This window comes from Scleropages formosus, chromosome 3, assembly GCF_900964775.1.
Source record: "Scleropages formosus chromosome 3, fSclFor1.1, whole genome shotgun sequence".
NCBI lineage: Eukaryota > Metazoa > Chordata > Actinopteri > Osteoglossiformes > Osteoglossidae > Scleropages > Scleropages formosus.
This window is the reverse complement of record NC_041808.1, coordinates 16,034,787-16,057,775: the sequence shown is the minus strand read 5'-3', so window position 1 is coordinate 16,057,775 and position 22,989 is coordinate 16,034,787. Positions and strand designations below refer to the sequence as shown.

The 22,989-nt window shown below is 43.8% G+C and overlaps 1 protein-coding gene across 2 annotated transcripts; it reads right to left on the bottom strand.

Annotated features, from left to right (window-relative positions):
* Window positions 1-45: 45 nt before the first annotated feature.
* Window positions 46-22,651, bottom strand: LOC108935135 (importin-13-like). Of its 2 annotated transcripts, XM_029249971.1 has the most exons (21): window positions 22,031-22,651; window positions 15,733-15,858; window positions 14,614-15,224; window positions 14,024-14,164; window positions 13,746-13,887; window positions 11,369-11,535; window positions 11,103-11,223; window positions 10,489-10,636; window positions 10,211-10,392; window positions 9,305-9,331; window positions 9,048-9,182; window positions 8,397-8,546; window positions 8,057-8,137; window positions 7,827-7,964; window positions 7,520-7,616; window positions 6,155-6,207; window positions 4,200-4,266; window positions 3,584-3,642; window positions 3,408-3,497; window positions 3,147-3,328; window positions 46-2,518 (listed from the first exon to the last, which is right to left on the bottom strand). In XM_029249971.1, exons 1-21 carry the CDS (start codon window positions 22,097-22,099, stop codon window positions 2,422-2,424), a joined length of 2,883 nt encoding a protein of 960 aa, XP_029105804.1. In that variant the 5' UTR covers window positions 22,100-22,651; the 3' UTR covers window positions 46-2,421. The 2 variants fall into 2 exon arrangements, with proteins under 2 accessions (XP_029105804.1, XP_029105805.1); XM_029249972.1 differs by lacking the exons at window positions 46-2,518; window positions 3,147-3,328; window positions 3,408-3,497; window positions 6,155-6,207 and having other exon boundaries at window positions 3,586-3,642.
* Window positions 22,652-22,989: the final 338 nt, after the last annotated feature.

Below are 22,989 nucleotides of genomic sequence, written 5' to 3'. Positions count from 1 at the left end.
CCAACCTTTGAACTAAATCATTTTCTAAAGTATGCAATGCATTGTCAACATTAAACTCATGACAAAAAGGATAGTTTAATGTCAAATAACTATTTTTTATTTTGTAAATATATGTTTGAGGTGTTAAGACTCAGAAATTTCATGTAAGGAAATGTGTTGCCAAACTCCTCTGTGCTGCTTGGTGTTTTTCAAGCAACAGTACAGCTTAAGTTGTGGCACGTGTGTACAACTTTCAGCTTTTGAAGTACAGATGTTTCCCATGACATCTGAGATCATTTTTAGAAATAAACACCTCCAACAATTGTTGCATACTTTCCTAAGACTTCTAGAAATCATTCTGAGCTGGAAAAGGAAGAAAACTGAGCTCAGAGCGCTGCTTGAGCAAGGCCTGAGTGGGTCCTCCCACCTACACTGTTTTGCTGACTAGACCAGAATTCTGTGTACCCTCATTTACATCAGTCCATCATCAATAACCACCTACCCAGTGCTGGGTTGCAGTGATTCAGAGCCTATCCAAGTAACGCAGGGCAAGAAGCAGGGTACACCATGGCATGAGTGCGTTGCAGGACAACTGGACATGCTATGGGCTACTTAGAATCACCAATTCACCTAAAACACATTTTTTAAAACCCACCACAGCACAGGGAGAACCTGCAAACTTGACACAGACTGAGCTGGATCCGAACTCATTTCCAACTGCACAGACCAGGAGCTGTGGGGAGCTAGAACTACCCCATGCATAACTATGCTGTCCTGTTTACATCAGTTGCTGTAAGGAAAATCACAATTCAAAATCAAACTTTCAAGAGATACAACAAATGCAAGATAACATTAGGTGCATTTACAGTACAGTTCCCAGGGCTCAAGAGTGGAACTGCAAAGAAAAAATACAGAAAAATGTACGGCAAAAAGCTGACTTTGTTGTATGCAATACATTTATGCACCAGAGTACCAACAGCTGCTTGCTAGTGTACCATTTACAGACAACAGCAATTGACATATATTTTTCAAAATGGGTGAAGGCCGCAGTGTTTAAATACCTTGTTTTTTTTTTTTTTTTTGAGACTTGCACAGCAAAGCAGATCTTTTTGGCAAAAAAACCAATTTCCAGCTAAACATATGGGTCACTAGGCAATATTTTTTATTAACAGCAAAACAAAAGTGGGTCACAACTATGCAATACTTTTTAGTAGAAATAATACAGAAAGTTTTAGATCATTAGTTTTACATGACTAAGTAAAAATAAGCACCCAGGTATATGTGTATTAAGAAATTAAGGTTGTGTCCCTGCTGAAACCGAAAAGAATGCATTAAATTGGATCTCAAACAAGCATGAATCAGAAATTCTTTTTGCTCTTTTACCGCAAGTCCATCAGCTCAACACTAACTAATTCTAGTGCGTTTTCATTCTAACAAAAGTCCAACAGGCTTTTTAACTCTGAAAATGTGTTGAAGACTTGCTCTTCAAGAACGCAAGCACACCACTAGTACACACAGCACACACTTGGGGTAAAATATTCTAGGACTTCAGGAAACACCGAGTTCCTTTTGCATTGCTGTACAGAGACACATCTGAGGAGTTTCTGCAGGAAAAACGTGGCGATAAAGTGCTTTTAGAAGCAGACAACGCAGAGAGATTTGACTGACTGCACAATGTGCAAAACCAAGTATACAAATCATCTGTGGCCAGGCATGACCCAGCTATGACTATTAGTTAAGAACAGCTAAATATCTATGAAATAATGGAGAATACGGTGGGAGACAAACAAACAGCAAATAAAAATCTACATTTTCTACATGTAGGTCTTCACACTTAGTGTTTCAATTCCGTTCCCTCTTACTCCTTAACTTTAAAGCTATTTGATCAGGAGTCTTGAAACCGACCCATTTGGTGCAGTAAAAAGTGGGAGCGAAGTTCTGGGTAGATGGGATGACATAACACATCTGCCTTACACACACTGTGGGGGTTAAAAAAAAAAAAAAAAACCCTCAGTCCGTGTGGGTTCTTTTAGAGACTTCAGCCGTTCCAATGTTGACCACACCGGTCACAAAAACTTGAGTTTTTGTCCAGCTTTTTACCTTTTCATAATGGGAATAAGTTGGACAAACCCTGCATGTGAATATTCACAGCCTGACTGTCCAAAAATACAAAAGATGACTAGCAGTGTTCACAAAGTGGATGCAATACACATGCTGCATAGCCCAAAAGCCAGGCAGAGTCCTTAAAAACACTGGACTTTAAGGAAGGTATTCAAGCAGGCAGTAGACATGCTGGTTGAATTTAAATCTGGACAATGACTGAGTCTTCTGCAAAACGTAAAACCTCCAAAGAGCAGGTAGAGCAGAAAAAGGGTAATTCTCTTCTGCTGAGCTCCCGGCGCGGGCCGACTGAACGAGCCCATTTATGTAACAAGCGCACCTTCAGTAGCCTGCAGCGTACTCTGTACCATGCAGCCCACGACACACCAAGGTGAACTCCTTCACAATCTCCTTCACTCTTCGTTTGTTCACATGCTCCCTGGGAGGGAGAGAAGGGGTGCGTCACCAAATGAAGTTAGTCCAACAATGGCACACGGCTTGATGCATTTTATTAGACATGAGCAAAAGGCAGCATAGCTGCTATAATAGTTAAAGTACTTGTTCCTTAGCGCATATACTATGACAAATGGCTATTCTGTTTAAAAGCTATCCAGCCATGTGACTATAAATTGTGCTGGGGGGGTGCGGTGGGTTTGGTCAAGTCCTGCTCTCTGAAGGGTCTGGGTTCGAGTCCCGCTTGGGGTGCCTTGTGACGGACTGGTGTCCTGTCATGGGTGTCCCCCCTCCCCCTCCAGCCTTGCGCCCTGTGTTACCGGGTTAGGCTCCAGTTTACCGCGTCCCCACTTGGGACACACGGTTTCAGCCTATGTGTATGTGTGAGAAATTGTGCTAGGCAAGTCATTCTTGGTAAAACTATGCACCTGGAACCTGAAAATGCTAATTTAGGTTCTATTTTTTTATTCAGTTATCTGGTAATACATAATAATTTCACTGTAACCTCATAGTTCTATTCACTGTGGTGGAAACTGAGGAGAGGAGGGGTACATACAGGTATATATGGGAGTATGCGTACACTAAGGATCCCAGCACTATTGTTCAGTCGGTACCTGAGTATCTGCTCAGCGAAATTGTCCTTCTGCTCTGCAGATACATGGGGGGATGGAAAATCTGGGGGCTGCAGGGCCTCTTTCAGCCACATTGCCAGCAAGGTAGGACAGTGCTTGTTCAGACAGAAAAGCACTTCTGCAAACTGTTCCATCAGACTGCGTGGTGACTGCCCCCCAATAGCCTGGAGGGAAAAAACAAAAATCACAACAGACCATTAATATCAGCAAGCACAGACGCAGGAGATGCCAGGTGAGCCTCACCTTAAGCACAGCCTTCAGAAGCAGCTTGCCATCCTCCTGCACCACCTGGCCCACAGCTGGGACATCTCCACAATGTGGGAGTAGCTCTGCCTATTGGGAGCACAGAAGAGTTCTTGGAAAAAGAGCAGAAAACATCACCTTCAGCGTATCACGACGACACACCCAAGTTTACTTACATAAAACAGACAGGTGGACTTGACAGTCGGGGACTCTGGAAATTCCAGTGATATCAGTCCTGAAACAAGATTTTACCCCGGTCATACCTTTACATACCATAGTTGTGTGCAGTACAGCAATTTTCTTTGACACAAAGAAATAAAAGAATGTGAAACAGTCTGCTCAAATATAAGCATTAACATTTATTCACTTAGCACATGTAAATGATGTAAATGTACCTTGGTGAATAAGGTGTGTGGGCTCATAACACTACATAGAGTTCAATGGAAGTCGCTTTGGAGAAAAGCGTCTGCTAAATAAATAAATTTAAATGTAAATGTATGTAAACGTAATGTAAATACAGTATAAGCATGCTGTTAACATTCCAGAAAACTTTTACATCAAAGTCATATAGCATCTTGTTTATTATTTTTTTTATATTTTACTGATTTCCCTAACAGGCTGATTGTACAGCAGAATTTTAAATATATTTATATTTTAAAAATAGATACATAGGGCCTATTATACAAAACAATTATCCATGCTGAAACTAAACATATATAGCCCCACTTCAGGTTATATACCACTCCTGAATGGAATTGCAGGATGAGTGATACTAGACAGATCGACTCTTACCACAGTGATATACAGCTTTCACGTCAAGGTTTTCAGACAAAAACAAATCAGGTTTCCGTTTGAGGGCCTACAAAACGGAGAGAAGCACTGAATGAAAACCACCTGACTCGTTCAGAACCTCTGGCAAAGCCGCGAGCCCCGAAACACGCGAACCTCTACCTTTATCGGGAGCTTCCAAAGGAAACTACAAAAATCAGACAACACTCTAAAAATACATAGATCATAAAGAAGTAGCTTGATAGCCTGACATCAATGACATCTGAGTATCTCATAAAAATTTCCAATAACTTCATATTTTTGTTTGGACTGAACATGCAAGTGAAACAACTACGCAGTAATGCGGAGAGATAGATACAACTAATGCTCCAATGAAGCAAAGAAAGGCACAACAGGTAACCTGTCAGACCCAGGACACACCAAAGCACACTCATTCATTCATTTCCATGTGCGTTTAAGGCTCATACGTCGAGGGCAAAGAACGACGCCAAATCAAGCTAGGGTCACCGGGATGGTTTCTGCACATCCATCTCAATGGCAACTGCATGGTCAGTGTCAGAGAAGTCCTGATTTCCAGAAACTTCATATTGTGCTCTTCATCTCTTAGCTGTCTACCAACCTTTAGGTTATTTCCAGAAGACAATTACTTTTAAAAACAGTGCTTATACTCATATAATATTGCCTACTACTGGTGAATAGTTAGTTACTTTATAATGAAGGGTGCAACTAGGACTGCGTTTGCTTCGGAAGACCTCTATACGTTACCTTAACTTTAATCATTATTTTTGAAGCACAGCTTTTTATTTCTGTGACAAATTATGCAAAATGTGGAAGCTGAGGAAGTTTTGGAGAAATGTCCACAGAACAGATTGCAAACTTGGTTCCACACACAAGGCAGAAGTTTGCCCAACACATACACACACAAATTATTCCACATGGCACTAAAAAAAGGATAATAGCTAAGGCACAAATATAAATGCACCTACAGAGGAGAACTGCTTTACACAGAACACCAATAACCAAAAGATGACTTCAGTATATGTGAGATTCTAATGGGGAAAAAAGAGGCCGATATCAAGTGCCTGAAATGCAGGTTCAGTTACAAAAAACTATAGCAGTAATCAATGAGGCAAGGGGAATACAAGAAAAAAGAAATAAAGAAGCAAATTAGTATATTCCAAACAAGACAAAACTGCACTAAAAACACAGTTGTTACCAGTCAATGTGGAAAAGAGATGGATGGACACTCACAAGGCAGCTGTAATTTTGAGAAAGCCAAAAAGTACCCTTTAACCACATTGTCTGTAGTCAACTTTTAAACATATTGGTGGATCAATAATGATGATAATTCATCTACATGGTTCCAACTATTAACGAATTTTTAGATGACCAAGTGCACGCACTAATGCCACTCTTTCCTTACAATGTTCCCTTATTTCAAACAATCATATACACACTAAATGGATTAAAATGGATTCTATCCAATATCAAAGAAATCCTTCTTAAAAACTAAATACATACGGCATTTAGACCGTTTCTTGTATTCTGTAGTGTTAAGTGAGAGAATAGAAATACTCAGGAGTCTGGATTTTATCTCCAGCACCTATGAAAACGGAGCACAGACACCAAAGACTAAAACAATTAAGAATAGCATTAAGATTTCTTCATTTCAGTTACTCAGACCATTGTGGTAAGTCTTACTTTATGGGCATCTCACTAATGCACTACACACTGTCAGACTGTCTGTGTGTGTGTGTGTGTGTGTGTGGGGGGGGGGATAAATCAGCTCAAGACAAAGACTCTAAATGCAGGTCACGGTACTTCTAGCCTGATAAAGTCTCACCACCAGACCCAAGGTTCTGTCCCTACAAGAGTCACTGGATGCGCCCCAGCAGGAAGCAAGAAAGAGACAGCAAGAGAGAAACTTGAGTGAATGAAATAAGAAAATAAAAACACACCTGAGCTTGGAGCTGCATAAATGAATCAACAATATCAGGATGATCCCTGGGCCCTAAAACATAAAGATGTAACTTATAAAAATAATAACAACAGTACACAAGCAGCAACTCAGTCACATGGGAGGAAAAAAGACAACTGAAACAACTATGTATAAAACATGAATGCAATGCTTTGTAAATCTCAGAAAATGAAAGAAAGCACAAAGATATGCATCCACTTGAAGGAAAACAAGGAGGTTATGTGGGGAAATGAAAAGCAAAAAAATACACGTGGGTTTGGTGAGGAAACCCCAAAGGCTCCTACTAAATGTGTCATATGTAGAAAATTCCACCACCCAAACCCACTCACATTAACACCAGTAATGTTGTCTTCTTCCAGTGCTTTTAAAACACAGCCCTGCTGAGATCTTTTCAGGCAACACTCTATGCAAGAAATCTGTTCAGAAATAACTCATGGACCAATCCACTTGTCTCAATGGCCATTTCAGCTTTGAAGGAGCCCAAATAAGAAGCAAATTCATACTGTTCCAGAAAAACATTCCCAGAGACTCCTAAACAAATGTCTGACACAGCTAAATGTTTTACTAGGACAATAATTTAGGAGTAGTGGTGCAGTGTACTTCTACTTAGTACACTGGGTCCTCAGGTTAAAAACCCAACTGGGGCAAAAGTCTGCTTACAACTCTTGTAATGGTTTGATTTAGAAAAAAAATTACATCACATCTCAAAAGCTTTATAGACGTCCCTCAATTTATTCATGGGCTGGGTTCTGTAAAAACCTCAGATAAACCTATAATGAATTAAAAATGTACTTTTATTTACATTATATATTCCATTTTCATCAACTACTCATCCTATGCAGATTCATTGTGTCCCAGAGCCAAACTTTCAGGCTACATTAAAATTAAAACTAATTTCAAATGTCTTGAAACAAAAAGTATTCTTTCCTCAAGTTCATACATAATGTTGACAGTTGACTGAATTCTTTTATAAACATGTGCAACATTCATCATTATCATCTACTGATCCCCAGCACTCAAGAACACCAGACATAAAATGGAAAAAAGGTTCAGAAAATTAATCTGATCCCACACTGACACGCTACATGAGTGTCCTTTACTGCCAACTAGTGGCTGGTTGCAGAAACGCAGGTGACATTCGCTCAGTCACTTTTGGAAATGGACAAAAAAGGACTCAAAAATGTTTGTATCTTTGAAATGTGGCAACTCAAGTGCATGTAACGCAAGGACCCAGTGTACTTTATGCAGTAGCTTTGACCATTTCTCAAGTGTCTTCTGGGACACTTCTGGATGCAGATAGGTATACCATTGATCTGTACACCAGCCTTTTGCTAGGCTTCTGTACCTTGTTGGAAGATGGAAAGGGTAACAGATGTGACCAGTTCAAAAAGGGTCTTGATGGGGGGGAAGTGCTCAGGCTCACTAGCAAATATATGAACCATCTAAAAGAAAAGAGAGGAACACACAAAAAGACAATCTCAGGAAATAAGAATCACAAGTATCACTACACGCACAAAAATGTTTCCGCCTCTGTTAGATGACACGCCACATATTAACGACACTATCACCACATTCATTGTACCGTTGCGTTTATATTAATAGAAATGGACTCTGTCTTGAGGAGTCAGGGTAAGGAACCATTTTAGACACACCAGACGAGTAAGTTCCAGAGCTGAGGCCTGTGGGACAGTACTGTACATCCGGCCTAGCATCTCGCTGAGTTGGGACACCATGGGAGCGAAATCACTGAGGAGGGTCTTCACCGACTTCTCAAAGATGGCACAAACAGCCTAAAAGGTACAAAGCAGTAGAGTGCAAAGGTCAAGTGAAGGTCAGATGTCAAAATGGTAAAAGTGCCAGGACAACTTCTTCATCCACTCACCTCTACCACCTGTGAGTCATTCAGCCACTTGCTGAGAATTGTATGGATCAGAGCAAAGACCTGCTGCAAGACTACAACTACCTGAAACAAAGTGATATATGAAACAAAAACACCGCAAAGAATGAAGGACAAAACCCAAGTATTATTTCCATTATTCTACATTTACTGATTTTTTTGATAAGATGGTTCCAGCCATTATCTGGTATTGGCCATTTGTTCCTCAATTAAAACTCCATGACGACACCTATAAACTCAAAATACCTTCAAAACCAAAAGCCTCAAATTGAAATATCTTGCAGTTTACCACAAAAGGAGTGAAGAGAATGTCATATGCACTCACGGGGTTAGGACCCAGTTGTGACGGACTTGTTTTGACTGGAGGCACACCTTCCTCCGACTGTTCCTCCTTTTTGCTGATGTCCAGTGTGGTAAATAAGTTTGAGAGAAGGCCAAGAATATGGATAATGGCCACTTTATTGGAAGGGTTGGGCTGGAAAAAGAGAGGAATTGTGTGTATATATATATATATATATATATATATATATATATACACACACACACACACACACACACACACACACACACACAATATAAGATTAAAAATGTCAGGAATGGGTCCTAAAGTGGTTGGCTTCACAGTTACAATTATTATGTGTGCTATTAGAAGATATAGTAGTATTTTTCAGTTGCCTTGTCAGCAATTTGTGTTCAAAGCCATTTAGATTCTGCTTTTTCATATGGCTGGTTGTTTCAGTACATCAGCCGAAGTGCAATATTGATGCACATAACTACAGGATCTCCTCTTAAAGTGCAAACCTTACGTATTAGAGATCTGTGTCTTTAAGCCATATACACAATATGTTCCTTTTTAAAATATGTGCCGTTTCTTATGAGAACGGTTTAAACAGCCAGTACTGGGTTCCATCTCCACTGGAGTACTGTCAGGAGGCTAGAGGCACACTGGCACACTGGCACCCTCTGCTATGCTCACCGTCTCATCTGCCAGCTTCTCGAGCTGCTGGATGTAGGGAGTGATGAGCGAGTGCAGGTTCTGCAGGATCTCCTCCACAGGCAGGGCTGAGAGCAAGAAGCCGAGGGCCTGCATCAGCCACATGCACTGGCTGCTCTGTACAGACACACAGGGACTACAGTGAACTACAGCGTATGTCCAACAGGGACCAGCAGACCCACACTGAGCTACACAGCACATGAGTAACTCGGATGGTAGACGAAAGACCATCTGCTAACCTTGTGGATTTGTTTCATGAGAACTTCCTGCGGACAGAGCAGAAAACAGACAGTAAAGAGAAAAACATACTCAAAATCAGTCTAATAAAAGCGAGAGTCATTAAAAATGTGCTACAACACAAAAAATACACGTGGAAGAAATCAAACACCACAACATATGTGAATTACGCGAGTAACAATCAAAAAAAGACTGCAAACTGGAAAGATCACATATTTAAAAGAGCACAAAGACGCATCTTAACGGTTTTCATCTCCATCTTAAAACTTCACTGGATGAAAATTTTATCTTAGAAACATTTTCTTTAGAATTTGGGCCCATTTTCATGTACTGTTTTGAGCTCTTAAGATGTAGTTTGTGACATCAGAAAAACATCACAAAATAAGAATTTCAATATTAATGGGAATTGTTAATATTGAATAATATACACACACACACACACACACACACACATTTTCAGAACCGCTTGTCCCTTACGGGGTCACAGGGAACCGGAGCCTACCCGGCAACACAGGGCGTAAGGCCGGAGGGGGAAGGGGACACACCCAGGACGGGACGCCAGTCCGCCGCAAGGCACCCCAAGCGGGACTTGAACCCCAGACCCACCGGAGAGCAGGACTGCGGTCCAACCCACTGCGCCACTGAATAATATACATCAGAATATTAATTAGTCATTAACTTCTAAGCAGTCACCTCCAATTTCATAGACTCACCATAAGAACATACAATAAACAATGACTGGAAGTGTCCAAAAACCTTCATTTCTCAACTTATAGATATTTTTGGTATGAAAAAAAAAAAATCACTATTCAAGTTATTATACATGGCTCAATCATGGAAAGGACACATGATCATTATGCAGGACCTTTAAGGAGAACAAGCCTGTTGCCCATGAGGAGCCACCTGACCTGTGAGACGGCAACTATGTTGGCAGCATAAGGGATCAGGTCGTATTTGCACTCCCTGCAGATCTTCTTCAGCGTGGACACGCTGGACACAGAAAGGTCAGGGTTCCCCAGGGCCTGAAGGACCATGGGAAGGACACTACTCAGCATGACAGGGTGGTCAGACAACCACTCTGCCAGAGCACCTAATGGGGGGAGATCCAGAGAGACCGTAATCATCATCAGAAGGCACTTTAATACAAGGATGACACAAAGTGACACTGCGGGATAACATTCTGTACCTATAGTGAACATGACAGTGTCCGCAAGCTGAACGTTGTTGACATTAATTCGGGGAATGAAGCCGATGAGTCCGGGGATGACATCAGAGTAACTGACATCAATTGTCTCAGCAATGGACTGCAACCCGTACAGTAAGGCTTCCGTGTGCTGCGTAGTCAGGGACACAGTGTTCTTTTTATTAATTACATTTACATTTATTCATTTAGCGAATGCTTTTCTCCAAAGCGACATACATCTCATAGAAAATACAATGCGTGCATTACATTACCAGAAAGAGAGACCTGGATGCAGACACGTGATTTTAAAGTACAGTTAGTTTGTTACTTTCCACCTATTATTTCACGATCATTTGTTTTCTTCCAGACTGACACTCTTTAACCATTGTAGCGATTCAAGATAGAAACTATGTTAAAAAAAAAAATCTAAAGCATTCAAAATGTTCTCCTACTGGGATCTGAACCATAACTGCAACCACTGAGCTTCTTAGCAAAAGATGACGAAATAGATGTGAATAGCTTAGAAAGAAAAAAAAATGAGGGTTGCTTCTGAGGGACATTTCTGTCTACAAATTCCCTTACAAACCTTCATCAAGTCATTCTAGCATGTGACTGACCTGCCAGGGCGTTGGCTGTTCTGCGTTGGTCAATACCCTCCCCAGCTTGTCGTAGAGGCTGCTGAGGAGTTCAGCCCCGAGCATCTCATACACGTACATTAGGGTGTCAGAGATGTCCACCCTGCAAGAAAATGTAAAGAAATTAAAACCGACATATTATGTAAGGCAGGAATTAACATCTGGGTGGAAATGCCAGGATCAGATCCTTCTCACAGGCCCATTCCCTGTATGATGTGTCCCTGTCCCTCAGAAAGCCTTTAACCCACCTGTAAATCCTGAACTGCTCTTTTTCATCAGAGGACCAGGAGACGTACTCCTCTTCAGTGGGGAACTGGGCTTTATGCAGCAGTACGTCCACTAGCTGGAAGTAGACAGGCCTGTAGACCTGAAGATACGCCGCCTGCTTCTCCATGTCAAAAGACATGATGTCATCCTGAAACAAGAGCCAGGTAGAACATGTCAAGACCTGCGTAATGACAGGGCGGAGACGGCTGGAGTCGAGTGGATGAAGCCAAGTCCAGCTGAACACATCCGATATGCGTGTTCACAGAAGCAGTTCCTCAGCAATTCGACGCCCAAACACCAACAAGTTGCACCTTCCACAGTGTGGACGAGGGCTCACTGCAATTCTTTCCTGCCAGTCTATCCACTGCTTGTGCTCCCTGCACCGTGAACCGTGATCTTGGGCTGTTAGTCATGACAAATGCCTTTAACACAGCAGTTAGGACATGTTTTCTCTTAACAGCCCATCCATCATGTCTAACCTCCATCTTCCCCCATACTTTCCCAGACACCAAACTCTTCAAAGCCATGTGGAAAACTGATGTCAGGCGCATTTGTTACCCAGCTTCCCAAGCACACAAGAAATTGTATTCATGAAACGGTACGTACAACTTTGTGCCGACGGCACGGTTAAGTATTCATGCCGGACTGCAAAAGCACATTTAAACATGCACAGTAAATTCCAAAACCATTTGGACAGAGACTCAACTATGCAGAGACCACTTTGTTGCACAGTCTCAAAATATCCTGAAGTTTGTTTATCGCTGCACTTTATGACATACATAAATACCTTTTAACAACATTACATATACATCTGGCGGAATTAGCAAGGTTCGTCTTTCAAAATGGTGAACAAGATAAACATATATTACACTATATATTATGCTGAATATTATACTGCACTGAGTGGGAGCTGTGTGTCAAGGGGGATAATCATATAGGCAGTGATGTACGGGTGTCACAGACCAACAATCAGTGAGGAGGACTCGATGGAGGGTGTACTGGCTACAGCACCGCCACTTTCTGGAAGAAGTGATTCACATTTGCAGACCTAAGGGGCTTCAGGGAAGCCCCACAGCATGAACTGTTCCCAAAGCCAAAACGTGCAAAACCTAGAAATTAACTAACGTAGTTTCACACGGACAGGCTCCGGGAACTGCTGAAGACGTATGGGAGCATGCTTAGAGAAATTCACACACAAGCACAGACACACACACACACACACACACAATCACTCACTCGAAGAATCAAGACAGTCATGCAAACATAAGCAGCACGAAACAGAAAAAAAATTCTAAGACCTGCCTACAGATGCATGAACATAAGCTGGGAGTAAATACAATGAAGCCCACAGTCGAACAGCATTCTGACGTTCTTTTGCTCCTCTAAAGGTCAGACTATTTTTAAACCTTCAGCAGCAGACAAGCTGCCACTCCAGATATCTACCTCTGCTCGCATTCTGATATACACTGAGCCACAGAAGCCACTCAGAGACACCGACACACACAGACAGAGCTCACAATCACGAGGACCACGGGCAGCATGGGGGCTCAGCGAGTAGCGCTGCTGTCTTACAGAGCCAGGGTGGTGCGAAAGAAAGAGGGTTCGATTCCCCACTCAATCTATGTGGAGTCTGCACGTTCTCCCCGTGTCTGCATCAGTTTCCATCCATAGTTCAAGTGGATTGGTGACTCTAAAATCACCTGTAGTGTGTGTGTGAGAGGGGGGTGTGGTGGCATGACGGGCTTGGCCGGGTCCTGCTCTCTGGTGGGTCTGGGGTTTGAGCCCTGCTTGGGGTGCCTTGCGACGGACTGGCGTCCCGTCTTGGGTGTGTCCCCTCCCCCTCCAGCATTGCGCCCCGTGTTGCTGGGTTAGGCTCTGGTTTGCTAGGATCCTGCTCGGGATAGGTGGTTTTGGACAGTGTGTGTGAGTGACAGACGGAAAGTGTACTTCACTAGTATGTGGATGAGTGACTCACTGTAAGTAGTGTATCTAGCAGTGTAAGTCACCTTGGTGAATAAGGTGTGTGGACTGATAACACTACATGGAGTTCATTGGAAGTCGCTTTGGAGAAAAGCATCTGCTAAATGAATAAATGTAAATTGACCTATTCTGTAACATAAATACAATGTCCCATATATTGAAGTTTATTCTTCATCTCACTTTTTTTCTGAATTTGGAAGCAAAAGAGACACAACATGACTTACGTCATCCATCTAGAATGCTAAACCTCGACTAGATGCCTTCCAGGTTGCTCTGGGTTTCACACTTCATTGTTCATTAACGGTACTTCTAGAACACCGAGTGCCCTTTTTTTTACTTGGCCAGAGAAACCCGGTAAACCTCCTGAAGGAAGCCTACCTGTAGAGTGTACCAGAAGGTGAGCGTGAGGGAGCTGGTGGTCTCGTTGACAGGGTAGTGCCCAGGTATGCCAGTGCAGAACATGATCATATTCACCAGTGCCAGAAAGCTGTGCCAGTTCTCCACCTGATCTAGCAGAACCCTGCAACACAGTTTGTGCAGCAGACAGACCCTGACCACTTGGCGCACACAAATATCAGTAGAATTTCACTGGCTCCGTAATTCAGTGTCCACACTACGCGCAGGAGAGAGCGGGCAGCGTGTCTGCTACAGGTTACCTGGAGTGGTTCTCCCCCAGGGCCACCGCAATGCGACAGATCCCATGCGAGGTCTCCATGTCTCCGCTCTGGACTGCTTCCCGCAGCTGGTCCTGCCGCTGCAGCACCTGGGGTACTAGCTTCAGCAGTGAACTCACATGCCTGGATTTCATACCAACACACAGCAGCAAGTGAAATAATTCCTGTTTTAGCCACCTGAGTCCCACTTGGGATTCAAACCCTAGATATGTCTCAATGCTTCATGGGACCACTGTTATTTTTTTGTTTCAAACAAATATTGAGGCAAACGCTACCATCCCAGTGCCGTACAAAACAAGGGTCCGACGGAATACTTTGTGCTAAGTGCATTTTCCAATATTTGAAAACGATTATATGCACTTTAAGAGCCCAAGCACAAGAGATAAGATTATCCCAATTAATTAACTAAATATATTAAGCATAGAAATGTGCTTTAATGGGAAGGAAGAGAAGGGAAAAAAAATTCTGCCACAAATGACCCATCTAAAAATCTATAGAATCATGAATGGTCAGAAGAACAAAGAGTTAGTGATCCATTGGAACAGACTGCACCGTGTGACTGTAGTCCTCACCTCTGGGCATCAGGGTGAGAGATGGCATTGACTATGGCTTCCACAGCTGCGTCAAAGAGTTCCGGATCAGTCAGCACAGCGAAGCAGTCCTCCACTAGAGCCTCGCTCTCGCTCAACGGCACATCCAACAGCACCCAGCTGGACAGGCATTTGAGGACACGGGCCTTCACGGTCCCTGGAGACTCGGGCTGCCGCAGTAGCTGCCGAAGCAGGGGGCAGACGGAGGCCCACTCGGCAGCCAGGGCTTCACGGACCCTGCCCTTGCGGGCCTGCGGGAGACGACTGGTCTGGAACTCCTCGGGCAACACGGTGAGCAGCTCCAACAGGGCCAGGCAGCGGGCACGCCCGTCCGCCCCGACCCCCTCCTCCTGGAAGGCGCGCACCATCTCAGCCACAGCGCCCGGCCACAGATCCGGCATCACGTTCAGGGCGAGCGAGGCCAGGGCCACGCACAGCCGTGTCAGGACCATCTTGGAGCCAGATGCAAAATGCGCTATTTGAGCAAAGAGCTGTGTCTTCAGCGAGTCATACTGTTCGGCGGGGATGTCCCCCCAGTAGCGCGAGATCTTGGTGTGAAGAGCACTGGCCCCAAAGTACTGGATCTCAGGGACCTGCACCAACAGGATGAAGAGAGAACAAGCATGTTTAGGGTTAGCATACGGACTGCACGACTGAAACAGATGAAACCTCGTCTTAGGACTTGATGAGTTTTCAGTCACATTAGACGGAATTTGAGAAATGCGGTAAAACTTGCAGATATATGTCTTCCTTAACCAAGGATGTGCGATGTAAAAAGAATTATAATACAGTGTAAATAATAAGTCATGCTATGCATGTCAGCCAAGTTACAGGCTTCAAAGAAAACCCAGCATACAGAGGCAGTGGCCAAAATCAGTACTGATATTCATCAGCCTAATATTTTTCAATGACAATATGAAGGAAGTGCACAGTACAAAGTGATACAGGATGACAGATCAATTCTCTATACGTAAAAGCATTTCAATCCTTTTAATTTGTTCCACCTTTTAACTTATAACGGTGTGTAGCAACTGAAAGAAAATGGTATTTATAGAGTACATGACAAGTACAGATTATGTGCATTCCATACTTGTTACCCACCTTCTCTGGGCTGAGCAGAGCCCAGCAGAACTGCCAGGCCTGTGGGGACACTTGGGCCTGCATGAGCCACTTCTGAGCCACATTCTTGTTCTCAATGTCAGGGTCATAGTACAGCTGGTGGAGAGCCTGGAAGGACAACGGACTCATTATTATTCATCGTTACAAGAAGCCGGTGAGATGTCACAGCAGACCGTACCGGTGCCTTACAGATCATGGGCTGTGGGTTTGAATCAGCCTCATTTTGTGTGGGATTTTCACCTTTTCCCCATGTTCACTTTTGCTTGCTCCAGGTGCTCTGGTTTTCTCCCACCGTTCAAAGGCTTTAGACTTCGTGAAGTGGTGACTCAAAATTGCCCTTAGATGGTGCATGGGTATGATTGCCATCCAGTCCAAAGTGTACCCTCCCTCACTCTGTGTTACCTGGCTATGGACCATGATGACCACACTGGACAACTGAATGAATTGTAAGTTTTATACCTATAACACAATGCATTACTGGTTCAATGAACTGTAGTGTCATTCTGCAAATACTACTGAGGTCAAAAATAGAAGCACAGTGAAACACTGGGAACACAAGCAATGCAGAGAATTCACAACACAAACATTTACTTGCGCCATTTGTCACTGGCTGCAGAAAAAACAATTACACCTCCTGTAAGCAGCATAACAATGTATTGTTTTCTATATGCATACATAGAAGTTGAAGCAAAGGAAAAACTTTGAACCACTGTGACATTTGTTAAAGCCAGGGGGTAGATCAATAAATATGGATTTGCTCAATGAAAGAAGCAAGCCGTTTATGTTTACACCATCAGAGTTGTCACTGAACATCTTCAGATCAGTACGGCAATGACCAAGCTCAACATTTTGGCGTCCTGCCACCGTCAAGACCGAACTTTAAGCCCTAAAGCTTTGGGGTCTTTCCATGTTAAAGTTGAGGAGACAACAGAGGCACTGTAGAAATAAAGGGAAAGGTGGTCTGGGAGTTACAGTGACAATAGCGAAGGTCAACTGGGAAATGAGAATGCGAGGTGGGACCCAGCACCTGCTGTCAACACAGAGCTGGGGAGAAAACAGGAACCAGGTTGCCAACGGCGACCAGTCATCAACACGTGATGGAGATATTATTAGCCGTGCCTGCACTCCCAGCAGCTACTAGATCACATCCCCCTACCAATAACACATTTCCAGCACTGCTCTCCGTTAACGTTCACCCCGCAAAAACCAACTGGCGTAAATATGAGCACTTCAGATAATCATAGCTATAATATGAAAACCGCTAGCAACAGTACACATGTACACATTACTTTATCAACCTCCTCACCATTTATTCAGTTAATAGTTACAGATATCCAACCTCTCCTCCTTCTTTTCCGAGGCAGTAAGTAGCGTAGTGGTTGGGGCAGTTATCCTGCACGCTGAACATCCCCAGTTTAAACCCCACTCCTCCTGCATTACCCTTGAGTGAGGTACTGTACCGCACTGTACTGTACTTACTCGACTTGAAACAGAACACCCCACTGTGTAAGTGGATACATTCTTGCTGTACTAACACAACATTGGGGGTTACTTGGACAAACACAAGATAGAAAAAGGTCAATAATAATAGTATCTGTACCACACGTTTGGAGCAGGGCACACAATGCATAGTTTTAATTAAATGACTAGACAAGTCCAGTTATAGCGCAAAAATCAGCAGGGAAAGAAATTTCAATTGCTGAGGCTTATGCATCTTTACTAAGGTTGCCAACTGTCTCAAATAGATCTTTTATTACAACTTAGGGACAGCTTGTAGGATAGTGGTTTGAGTGACTGCCTTTAGCTCCAAAGGTCATAGGTTTAATCCCCATCTCTGGCTGTAGTACCTGTGAGCAAGGTACTTACCCTAAAATTGTGCCAGTAAAATTACCCAGCTGTCTAAATGGGTAAATAATGTAACCTTAATATTGTAAGTTACTTTGGAGAAAAGCATCAGCAAAATGAATATTTGTAAATCAAGAAGCCTCTGTAGGCATTTGGCATGCCTATAACCTGCTAGTTGTGTTCAGTACAGAGGCACAGAACTATCTATAACCCACTGCTGACCTCTGAACCGTGGTAAACTCAACCATACTCTCTCTTAATGCAAGGAAACTTCATGGGGACTTGTCAAAAGAAACCTTATTTATGTGCACCTGCAGTTCAGACAAGGTTCTGGGGCTAGCCGTTGTATTCTTAAGCAGCTCCGTTAAGTCCCTTGTTGAAGGTGAGCGACAGGTGTGCTTGATTAGCTCCTCCCCCTCCTGGATGGAGCCTCTTTAAAGTGTGATCAACTGAAACCACTTGTGGTTTTGGAGAATGTTGTCTATCAGAACATGTGTTATTCTAGTACCTACTAACAATGATGGTCTCTTCTAGATTTTCTTGCTACTGTCCTATTGGTGTAACTTTGTTATCCTGATTACCTTATTATGTTCACAGGTTAAAGTTGGTTTAATCTGATATAATTACTCTTGGGGTGTGGTGGTACAGTGGGTTGGACCACAGTCCTGCTCTCCGGTGGGTCTGGAGTTCAAGTCCTGCTTGGGGTGCCTTGTGATGGACTGGTGTCCCATCCTGGGTGTGTCCCCTTCCCCTCTGGCCTTATGCCCTGTGTTACTGGGTTGGCTCTGGTTCCCCACAACCCGTATGGGACAAGCAGTTCTGAAAGTGTGTGTGTAATTACTCTTCTAGGCTTCTACCTCAGGTGAATTATTGAACTGCCAATTGGTTTCCAATAAAGGAATCATCACTGCTTATACCTCATACCTTTTCCTTAATTTTTTAGGCCTGATAGAAACAGAAATCTTTTCAGCAAACTGTTTAACTCAGCTACTTTTATGTTCTAGGTTCATGTTTTATCACCATCACACTCCTAGATGTGGTGGAGATATTGGCCTTCTATTGTCTATGTTTGAATTTCAAGTAACTCTGGTTTGTAGCTGCCTCATGTGGTGTAATGTTCTCCAGGCCCAGTTCATTACATAGTAATTGCAGATGAACTGGATTTATTTTTTTTTTCCTTCAACACTGTATTCTTCCTCATTGTTCCCATTCTCTTTTTATCCATCTGCCTCAGGATTGAGCTCGCTCAGCACAATGCCAACTGGATCACATTTGCACATGATCTGGTCTCCACCTCCCTTATCTGTCAAACTTCCACAAGTTTCTAATCACTCGTCCTTTTCCTTTCCAAGACTTCTGTCATCCTTCATGGTAATACAACATCATTCTGCCCATTTCTTACTTCCTTCTCTTTCCTCCCCTGATCACTTTATTGTGTTTATGGAGTCTACAATCAATGTCCATTCTTTATCACTTCCTTCTGCACTTGATTCCCATCATCTTCTGGTCCCTCACCCAACTACCACTTATCCTCCACAGCCCTGGTCCATGGTGAACTCTATGCTCTAGAAAAGCTTGGAAGAGGTAGAAAGAATGTCTTAAGACATACTGTACCTTATTCACAGGCTTCTCTTTCCCTTTTATTTGCTTAGAAATAATTTTCAACTACGAATACTTATGAGCAGAATCCTTGTCCTTTCTGTCTGCCCACCATACAAAATGATGGAATGGATAGGTCATAACCTCTTGTTTTCTGTGTGAATAACCCTCAGGATCCCCTCTAGTTTGATGTTCATAGGAGCCCACTCCATACAAACTGCTCTTCTATCCATGACAAATGCACTTGCATCAGCACATGCTGCATCTGTCTCATCCTTCTTGACATCTTTTGACCTGCTTATCCACTGTCTTTCTGTCAATGCTTAAGGATCCTGGCATCTGTAGCTAAAGTCATACTTTTCTGAGAGGTCCTTTACGTTCTCCTGAAATGCACCTGTCATCAGTGTTTGAACCTCTCCTATTCTTTCACATTCACTTCCGGGGAACTCTCATTGTCTTAAATGTGGTTGGACATAATGTTCAAACTTTTTTTCAATTCTCATACCTCAAAACGGATGTCAAACGTCCTGACGTGTCTTCTTGAATAGCTGATCATCCATTAAAATTCAGTTTCTCAAACTCGTATGACCTATACCTCTTGCAAATTCATCCCCAGAACTACCTGAACAGAACCAGGGTGTGATACTGGATGACTCTCAGCTATGATAATCATAGTTCTTCACTGGCCCAGACCTCCCTCTCTCCCCTCCTCTGCAACACTCACAAAATCCACCCCTTCAATGATTATGCTACCAGCACCTTATACTTGATTACTGTAACTGCCTTTTGAATTTTACTCATGGGGGGTGCGGTGGCGCAGTGGGTTGGACCGGGTCCTGCTCTCCAGTGGGTCTGGGGTTCGAGTCCTGCTTGGGGTGCCTTGCGAGGGACTGGCGTCCCGTCCTGGGTGTGTCCCCTCCCCCTCCGACCTTACGCCCTGTGTTGCCGGGTAGGCTCCGGTTCCCCGCGACCCCGTATGGGACAAACGGTTCTGAAAGTGTGTGAAATTTTATTAATTTGTAATTAATAAGTAACTGGCTTTATTGTCTGTTCTGCTTGGCCTTTTCATTACTTTTCTATGAGCTATGATTGTTTAAGAGCTCTGAATGAATAGGGAACTGTTAACAGACTGTCTGTGTTAAGTTGACTTGGTTGTACTTGCACCACTAACTTATTCAAGACTGTCATCAACTGATCTCAACTCCCCTGCTATCTGCAGCACTTTGTTAAATCCCAGACATTACTATCCTTCCTGTATTATTCTGGAGGACCTGCCTTCATTTTACATTTTTTCACTTAGCATACACTTTTCTCCAAAGTGACTTACAACAAACACTATGTAATGTTACTAGTCCACACATCTTATTCACCGCAGTGATTCACACTGCTAGATACACTACTTACACTGGGTCACTCATCCATACATCAGTAGAACACACTCTCTCTGTGACACTCACACACTATGGGGGACCCAAACAGCATGTCTTTGGACTGTGGGAGGAAACCGGAGCAAAGGAAACCCACGCAGACACGGGGAGAACATGCAAACTCCATACAGACTGAGCAGGGATCAAACCCATGTTCTCTAACACCACCCAGGTGCTGTGAGACAGCAGCGCTACTTGCTGTGCCACCATGCTGCCCAGTCATAGCAGCTTTCCTTTATCAAACCCTACGTTCCAATGCAATCCACTAACAAAATCCTCAGGTCCGCTATTTGTAGAGAAGATCATCATCAACAAAGCAGATAACGCTATGCAGACAGACTCAACCACAAGAATGGCAATCTTCTCACTGCACTTGATGAAAATGAAAGTGCTAGCAAGTCTGTCCATTTAATCCATTTTCACCAACATATCCAGTCAGAGTGCAGTGCTACAAAGATTACATGAGAAAACACGGTGTAATATGGGGTACATCCTCAACGGGATGGCATCCTCCGTTGTGGAGTTTAAATCCTACATGGGTTACAAAAAAAAAAGGCGAGAGGTTAGAGAGAGGCGGGATGATGCCCGACAGACAGGTTGGACACCGCGACGCTTCAACGCTTTGTCCAGGATCGTTCCAGTCATATCAAGTAGGTTTTTATTGTCATTCCTCTATAACTTGTCGTTCCTCTGGAGACCGTGGTCGGCGTGGACAGGGTACAACACAGAACAGTACGCAGGACTGCATAAAGTACAAATACACAACAGTGCGAGACGAGTCCAGGAGAATAAACAGGTGAAGAAGAACAGGTGGTCCTCCATAGGGATCTGCGAGGCTGGACTTCAGTGCAGCCCAACACCAACATCAACACCACCAGCACGGGACACTCCTCTCCTCCTCATCAAAAGTGGACATGTGTAGAACTCCCGCGCAGCCGCATCCCACCACTGAGCCCATAATTTAAAGAAGATGGGCAAATGGATGGGCTGCTTTGAGCAGCTCTTCAGCTCACACCGAAGAAACGAGACGGGGAGGTGGCGGCATGATGCGCGCGCACGAACGTGACCACATGATTTGCGCCACAACACAGCCGAGCATCAACTTCAGTAACTGACAACGAATGGACGCAACCGGGTGTCTTTGTTGTGTCGCTATGGTAACGTTTCGGACTGCCAATCATGACAGTCGCTAACGTCAGTAACGAGTGCCCACGGCCACGTACCGCAATTACAGGTGAGGGAAATAAAAACATCGATCGAGGTTCCAGCAGTGTCCATGATGATACTGCTGAACCGCACAGCCGGGCGACGCCGGCCGTATCCTACGACACTGAGTGACTGAGCCGTGTCCCGGTGTCAGTCCTTTCCTTGACCCTTCCCCTTCCCCAATATGAAACGCAAGTGCTCACCTTCTCCACGTTCTCCACGGTGAACTGTACCGTGTCCGGGCTCTGCGCGCTCCTGTCCACCGCCTCCATGCTCGGGCACGCTGACCACCCACATGGGGGTCGCCACACACGCAGAAGATGGATTTTCCTGGATGTTCACGCCGCGCCGGTGTGCTACGACGAGTCGGTTGCCGCCGAACGAACGCCGCTTATCGGCGGTGTGTAGAAGTGAGACAGGCTGAGGCTGCGGAAAGCACGGCAGCCGCGGCCGCCGCACCGCACGACGAGCCTGAGCCTCCTTACCTACTACGGACACACTGATTGCGGATACACAGAGCGCGCACACCGCAAATCGTCGCGTCGGCGATCGCCACCCAAGTGGAGACACGGCAGCCACCGGCGACACACAGCCACTAGTTTGCACAAAAATGAAAATCAAGATGTCTGTGCACACACAAGTGCACGACGAAATATAGCAAGGACAGATGTCATAAGTGTACATCCAGCATGAACTGGATTAATTTTTATAATGCCGATTCTTCCCTAAGCTTCTTGATGATCCTGGTACAGTGCCACATTTAAGCACATATTTTGCGCACTAGACACTTATTGATAACGCACCGGTGACACCAGGATCCGCCCGCTTCCCATGGCCCCAAGATCATGTGATTGTCTTTGCATACAAATAATCACTGTTAATGAAATGCATTTAATCTGTTTTAAAAGACTCTTTTTAGTGCATACGTTCATATTTACATTAGAAAGGGACAGACAAGGAAGGGTATAGTAAATAAAATTAGCGTTAAATTGCAGTAACATTTTTCGCGTCGAGTAATTTGTTAGTTCTTCGAATTTTTTGTCTGAATTTTTGTGATGAAACGTCTGTTCTCATACATTTCGATAGGATTTCTTCTATTTTTAAGAAGGCATGCTGTGTGGTGACCAAACACGAGGTCTGCCGCTTTGCACTGTGGGAATTG

What these genes read in the sequence shown, in the direction of transcription:
- LOC108935135 (XM_029249971.1), bottom strand. Translation starts at nt 22,099, where the DNA reads ATGGAGGCGGTGGACAGGAGCGCGCAGAGCCCGGACACGGTACAGTTC. An exon ending in CCGTGGAGAACGTGGAGAAG is followed by an intron (nt 15,859 to 22,030) that starts GTGAGCACTTGC and finishes TTGTCCTTCCAG; the next exon opens with GCTCTCCACCAGCTGTACTA. An exon ending in CTGGGGGAGAACCACTCCAG is followed by an intron (nt 13,888 to 14,023) that starts GTAACCTGTAGC and finishes ACTGTGTTGCAG; the next exon opens with GGTTCTGCTAGATCAGGTGG.